The sequence below is a fragment of the Charadrius vociferus genome, unplaced genomic scaffold (genome assembly GCF_000708025.1).
Source record: "Charadrius vociferus isolate BGI_N301 unplaced genomic scaffold, ASM70802v2 scaffold1149, whole genome shotgun sequence".
Lineage (NCBI taxonomy): Eukaryota > Metazoa > Chordata > Aves > Charadriiformes > Charadriidae > Charadrius > Charadrius vociferus.
The window spans coordinates 8,755-15,999 of NW_009649965.1; the positions used below are offsets into that span (position 1 = coordinate 8,755).

The 7,245-nt window shown below is 43.4% G+C and overlaps 1 protein-coding gene across 1 annotated transcript in view; it reads left to right on the top strand.

The window, feature by feature from the left end:
• Positions 1-6,278, top strand: part of LOC104292232 (insulin gene enhancer protein ISL-1-like) — a 10,371-nt gene extending 4,093 nt beyond the window's left edge. The window contains 4 exon segments of the mRNA XM_009891569.1: positions 1,530-1,687; positions 1,689-1,988; positions 3,999-4,201; positions 6,227-6,278. Of these exon segments, the coding sequence (XP_009889871.1) occupies positions 1,530-1,687; positions 1,689-1,988; positions 3,999-4,201; positions 6,227-6,278 (713 nt within the window).
• The last annotated feature ends 967 nt before the right edge of the window (positions 6,279-7,245 follow it).

Sequence of the window (7,245 nt, forward strand, 5' to 3'; positions counted from 1 at the left end):
CAGGTCCGGCTGCTGTGAGAAACGCCTGCGTATGCAGTATGCGTGAGGCGGAGACACCTGCGCAGGGGTCGCGGCAGTGTGCACCCCCTGCCAGCCTGCACACCTCCTGCTCCAACCGGACACCAGGTGCAAGGAGCCCCCCTGAGCCTGGGGCAGCCGGGAGTCTAAGTCGGAGACGGACGAGCTGATGCAGAGTAGGTCTGCGGAAAAGACCTCTCTGTCTCCAGATCACGTGTAAAAGCTGTTTTAAGCACTGGAGGAATGGGGGTTCGAAAAGAAATAAACTTCATAGCCTTCTTGAAATGTTTTATGTGATTTGATGAGAATTTCATCTTAAAACTCAACATTGTAACTTCAGAGTCACACCACCTTACAACTTACTTACACTTTTAGTTCTCGACGTGTCCATCAGATATTCAGAGACGCTTAGCTTTAGGAAGAGGAACGTCTCTGAGGCAAACTAGGCTGGACAAAACAAGGTTGGCCGGCATTATTGCTGTGCAAGTAACTAACTCGAAAGGTTATTTACAAACACAGCTATATTTAAATGGGCTCGTTTCCCGCTTCTGAGCTGCTTTCAGGTGACATATCTATATATAGGGAGAAAAAAAAAAACAAACCCATAGCTGATCACTGCAGAATTTTAGTCCCTATAGAGTGTTTGTGCATGTCTCCAAAAGGCATATTGTGTCTGCACTGATAATAATTGAAGCCTTCGTATTGTCTTCCTCAAATTTGCTGATTTATTATTATAATCAGAAGTCGGAACCCCACTGTACAAAAGTGAGCATTTTTGAATATTAGCTAGCCAGGGTTTTAGCCAAAAAAAAAGGTAGTTTTTTCTTTTTCCCCTGACTGGATCAAATTACATCTAGATAGCTACAGCTACACAATACACAGAAGAATAGCACAATCACACGAATACTTTTAGCTCTTGATGTGACGTTACCCGTTGTTTTGCATTTCTTGGCAGTTTTCATGAGTTGCTAGGCTTGCCCCCCTTTTAAAGAATTGGCAAAACATTCATATTTTTAAAGTATTCATGAAAAGTTGACACAAATTCACCTAGCACCTCCACTTTCTAAGATAGACCTCCATCTCCCGAGCTTTGGGATATGGGGCTCTCACGGGATTTTCCTCCATGGTTACGGTGCAGCGGATTTGGCTTGTTTTGCTTTGATTTGGAAGCATCAGAATGTTGGGAGCTGTTGCAAGTTATCGTGGCCTCTGGCTAAACAGAGCTAGAAGAAACAGACAAGAAGAGACGAATTATGATTAATTTAATAAGTATTCTTTTATTACTTTTCGGGCCAAAAATCTGTTTTGGTGATTTGTCAGGAAATAAATACATAAACCCCCTCCTTTCCTAGTGTACACACACCTTAGTGAACTCAGTCTCCTCTGTCAAGTCTCATACAGGTTCAAGCTTCTGTCATCAAGGTGTTTGGGGGTGTGTGGTGTTTTTGCAAATTAATTTATCTGTGGAGTCAGAAATATCAGTCCTGTCACCACCAGCGCATAAAGCAGAGGAGGATACAGGAGTTTCGATAGATCTGACTGCTTGAATGGCCTTCGAAAGAAGGTTCATCACCCACCCCACCCCCGCCTCCCCCTGTCCCACCAGCTTAGATTCAGAGCCTCTGCAGACTCCCTGCTTCCTACTCACGGGGATCCTGTTCCTCCCTTCCCCTTCCCTTACAGCAGAACCTATCTCTGCCAGACAGCCGGCTCTGCGACCCCACGTCCACAAGCAGCCCGAGAAGACCACCCGAGTCCGGACGGTCCTTAATGAAAAACAGCTTCACACCTTGAGGACCTGCTACGCTGCCAACCCCAGACCTGACGCCCTCATGAAAGAGCAACTGGTAGAAATGACTGGCCTCAGCCCGAGGGTCATCAGGGTTTGGTTTCAAAACAAGCGGTGCAAGGACAAAAAAAGGAGCATTATGATGAAGCAACTTCAGCAACAGCAACCCAATGACAAAACTGTAAGTGACTTCAGCCTCTGACCGTGCTTCCCAAGGAGAAACGTCTGGGCTGTGTCCAGCCCTGCCAGCCTCTGAGGTCGGTTTGACGTTTTTGATTTTGTGGGAGCTCCCTTAAAACAAACAAATGATACCGCTTAACTATTATTCCCTTGTTCTGCTGTCAGTGCAATTAAAACAGACCACAGCGAGAAGCCAATATAGGCAGCTCAAGTGAACATGTGTCTTTTTGTGGAGCAATGGATTAGACTAAATTCTCCGCAGCATGAATTGCGAGCTGCAGAGTTTATGGGATGTAATGAGCCCAGCCTTGTGTAATATTTATATTATAAATGCAAAGGACTCCTCAAGGGGGAAATGATACTTTCGCCCTCAATGGTTTTACACAGGAGTAAATCCAGAAGTAAAACCCATGAGTAAAAGGGAAATTGGATGTATTTTCTTAGCACCTTATATACTACAATGTGTATGTGTGTGTTTGTCAGTCGACTTACTGTAGAAAAAGACAAATGCGATGCAAAGTTTATGGAATTGCCATCGTGTTTACAAGTTATTTAAAATATATAGTTCTTGCGTAGAAATATATTGAGTTCTTTTATGCAGGCATATGCATTTGTGATGCAAACAAGCGGAAAGCACTGGATTCGGCATAGCAAACTGGCTGTCTCTGTGATATATTCATGTTGTGTATTTGTTAATCAAACCGGTACGTTAGCTCTGTATAATATGCGGATTTATATTCATGTTGTGTATTTGTTAATCAAACTGATACGTTAGCTTTGTATAATATGTAGATTTTTGGAAACTGGTTTCCTTGTAACCGATATCAGGCTAAGCAAACAAGATGTGCAAACAAGATGAGCGAGTCCTGATTGCCTTATCAGTGAATACCTTAGCTTTAACAAGTATGTGTGGTATGTAAGGAGTATGCATGCCCTAAAGGGAAAATGTCACGACCTACAGGCAGAGGAAGAATACTGCCTTCATCCACTATCACCAGATAGCAAGGAAGAGTTCCCCCTAACAACAGGAAAGATAAACCAGAGAAGAAATCAGAGAAAGCCACGTCAATCAAGATTTTAACTCGGACCTAAAGGACTATAAGAAGGGGGCTATAGCGAGGGTAAGGTGCGCGCTGTTGGTGGAGCGGAGACTCCCCGGCCGCCCAGCACTGTTTTGCCTGTTTATTGCTTGCTCAATAAATTCTATTTGGATAATCCTGATTGGCATGGATAAAAAATTGTCATCACCGTTTATAACAGTCTCCATCTCCATTTTAAGCTAACTTTATTTTATTTTTGCTGTTGTTGTTAGTCCACTTGAAGAAGAGTCTGTTATTCTCCCTCTGTATATTTACTGACCTGAGAATGACTATTAATTCATAAGGCTGCCTAGTTAAGTGGAATTTAAGGAGTTTCATTTTACCCTGTTGGAATGCAATAAAACACGATGTTATTAACTCGCCTGAACAATCTATTCGTCGAGGCTTGGAGTTATTCTGTACACAGTGCCTGCACCACCTGTGAGGGCTGGTGGGTTTTTTTGTTGTTGTTGTTTGCTTGTTTGTTTTGTTTTTTCTTGGAAAGAATGCGGTACTGGTGTACCCCAGGTTTGCCGTGCAATGGATATCTGATCCAGTTAAGGTCACACAGAACAAAACCAGCCTGGATGCAAAATAGAAAGGGAACATGATTAACTGTTTCTTGTGCCGAGCCGTGCATCAGCAGCCAAGATACAGATTGCTCGTGTTTAAGAAAGCTTGCGGGGAGTATATGTCTTGAGAGAAATGTGAGGATTAAAGGGAAAGAAAGCAAACTTCCACTGTGATAAATGCAGCAGGTAGAAATAGGCTGACCTAGAGTAGAATAGAGTAAAACATTCACAGCAGATTAACAAAACAAATATAAGCGACAACGACTGTATATTTAAAACAGAAAGCAGTTTATTGATTCAGCACTTATATACAACGAAGTTAACCAAGCTCATTAACATCTTTTGCTGGGCTGTTCACAGAATATCCAAGGGATGACAGGAACTCCCATGGTGGCTGCTAGTTTTGAGAGACCTGACGGTGGTTTACAGGTGAACCCGGTGGAGGTGCAGAGTTACCAGCCGCCCTGGAAAGTACCGAGTGCCTTCAAATTGCAGACTGACATAGATCAACCTGCTTTTCAGCAACTAGTAAGTGTCGCTTCCCAGCCGGAGCAAGCCAACGTGTACCCAGGGAAGAGCCATGGGGGATTCCCTAAATGCACCAGATGCCCTCAGAGAGATGAGCAATCCAGACTAGCTGGGTTTTCCTGAAATTGCAAGGTGGGCGTGATGGCACTCTGTAAATGCAGTGAATTGAACTGTTTTAATAGGAATTGGTGCAAAATCTACCTTAGTGCACAGCAGAGCTCTAAAAAAATTGAGTGGGCGATGGATAAGGCCCAACCCAGGTCTAAGACTAACTCAGCTCACACACTCCTGAAAACTGAAAGCACCTCTAGCCAGAGAACTAAAACATTCTCCACATGTCATTTATTCATCTTCACATACATTCACATATATGTACATTTATGATAGCAGTTTTTAAAATTCGCCCCTCCCCCCTTCGGGCCAATTCTCCCTTTATACTATAGGGTGGATTTTAAATATATGATTGAAATGTCAGTTTGTGTCCTTGTTTTGTTACACAAACATGAGTAGCTTGATTAAATTGTCAAAGTCCTTGTTTTAAACATGTACCTCTAGATAAAACTTTATATATATACACACACAAATATATACATATATATACTTTACATTAAATGTTGTGCTTCGGAAAGGGAATTGTTAGTATGTATTCATGTGAAAAATTCAAACAATATAATAAACTGCCTTAAGCTGAAAGAAAAAAGACATTTTAGAATAAAATTCTGTTCTTAACTCACTTCCTTATGCCTACGTCATTTGGCAGCTCATATGGGACTATATCATCTGCAATACTTAGGCCCAACAGGGTGAATTAAGGACAGAAGTTCAACCTTAACTCAATTTCCTGGCCGAAGTGTGTTAAAACCAGATCTTTAAAATAACAAGGTACATTGTGTATGGTTTTTCAGTGATTCAAAATAATACTTAATGATGAAACATTAATATATACACCCTTTTTTGATCTGTCGGGAATTTTTTTCAACATGGAGCGATGGAAAATGAAGCTTTGTAGCGGCGTCTAGAAATGTTTTCAGACTTTTTAAGTTTAGTATCCCTCTTTTACAGGATCACTTGTGTGATATTTTATTGCAAGTATTAACAACCAGCTTGTAAATTTCCATTTTAACAACTATATCAGGGGTAGTTGGATGCCTTATCTTTCAATCGATAACGTTAGAAATTCTCTTGTTCTCCCTCTCATTCCTTGCCCTTAAAAGTGATATTACTCTAAGCATGATCTGACATAACGTTAAGACATCTAAAGAACTGGGAGCTCAGGCTTTTTGCTGAGTTCTATTATTTTTAAAAAATTATAAAAAGAAATTGCTGTATACCAAAGCCTCATTGTTGAGATTGTTGAAATGACTTGTACTTTAGCTCCTAATAAAAGGGACGCTTTTTGCTTAACAAGTCAAGTATGTCTATTATTTATCAGTGTCTGCTGTCAAAACGATCCAAAAAATGCTGCAGGAGGAATAGGGTTGAGAGAATATTGCTGTGAAATTGCAGGAATAGTCCGTATTTTCTCTTGACTTTATATCTTCTCTCCCTCTTTTCTTCATTTTTTAATTTGCGGGGGAGAAGGTAGTGAAAGCTAGAAATGTGGGCCATTTCTTGGGGAAAAGTAGAAAGAAAAAAAAACATAGGAAAGGGTTGGTTTTGCTCCAATCCAAGTGCTCCCTAGTCCTTCTGGCCAGCACAAGACAAAGACTAGCTTTAAAAAATCCTTAAGAACTGGAATATATAGAGATTTTTAGTCTGACAAAGACAAGTTGGTTTGCATGACAGTTACTCCAAACCCTAATGTTTTCTTAACATAACCTTTTTCTTCCCTCCTCACCATCTCAGCCCACCCTGAGCAAGCTCAGCTATAGAGACAAACCAGTTGAAAGAAAATAAAAAAGGTTAAAAGTCTAATACAAGGATTTCAATCATCCTGATTAGAAACTGGATTCATTTTGTATGCTCAAGTGTAATACATTTTTGAATACTTGATAGATATTTAAATAAATATGAAATCTACCTTAAACTGTGTGATCAGTAACCCTTGTGTTTTCATGCAGGATCAGAGGCTTGGTACGACGCTTCGGGGAGCGGGAGGGAGAAAGGGTGTAATTTCTGCTCAGTGATCTAACGTGTAAGTTGTTTGACAGGGAGAAAGGGGGAATTTGGAGACCGAGTCTCCGACTTGGAGGAGTCTTTAATTGGCGCTGAAAACCTGTAAGGTCAGGGCAAAATGGGGGACCTTTGCATTCACCTTTTATCACCTGGCGACTAACACGTAGGTGGGAAGCGCGGCCATGCCGCAATGAGAGGCTCAGGGTTGCACCCGGGCGGAGATGGCACCCGGGCGGGGATGACACCCAGACGAGCAACCAACCTGCGCTCGGGGCTCGTTCCCGGGCAGGACCTTTGGGCCGGTGAAGGTCTGTTGTCTTCGAGGGCCACGCAGGAGAGAAAGGCAAATTTTGGCTGTCACTCTTGTCCTACCTTGCAAGAAGGAAGGGCCTCCAGCCTTGCACGGGGCTGCGTGACGCCCCACGGGCCTGGAGCGCCCTCCCGGTGGCTGGGGCTGCTGCTGAGATAAGTGGTCTGCCGGGAGGAAGGGGTCTTCCGTTTGGGCTGGCAATGGAGCATATTGATTCTCGAAACACACAGGGCAGCATGTCTTCTGAGGGCTGCAGCCGAGCTCTGACTCTTCGGTTCTGCCACAGGCAGGAGCCCCACTCAGGATGTGCCTGCACCCACACCTACTGCGGGGCTTCTAGCTGCAACCCCATGGAGGGCCTGAACCCCCTCCCAACTCTCGGGGGGAGCTATGGTCGCTTCTGTGGCGGCCCCTTGGGCTCAGTGTCCCCCGGTCACCGCCACCACTCCGCTCCGACCCGCCCCTCTGCACAAACCTGCGGCCACGGGGTCACACCGGAGCCTCCCCCGCCCCCGAAACTTCAGTTAAACAAACCTCGTTTTATTTTAAGATTATTTCTTTTGCGGGGAGGAAGGGGTTCTTTTATGGCTTTTGTTTCCCTTTTCCATTTCATGTATTTGTGGCATATTTCTCGTGCCCCCCCCCCAAAAAAAA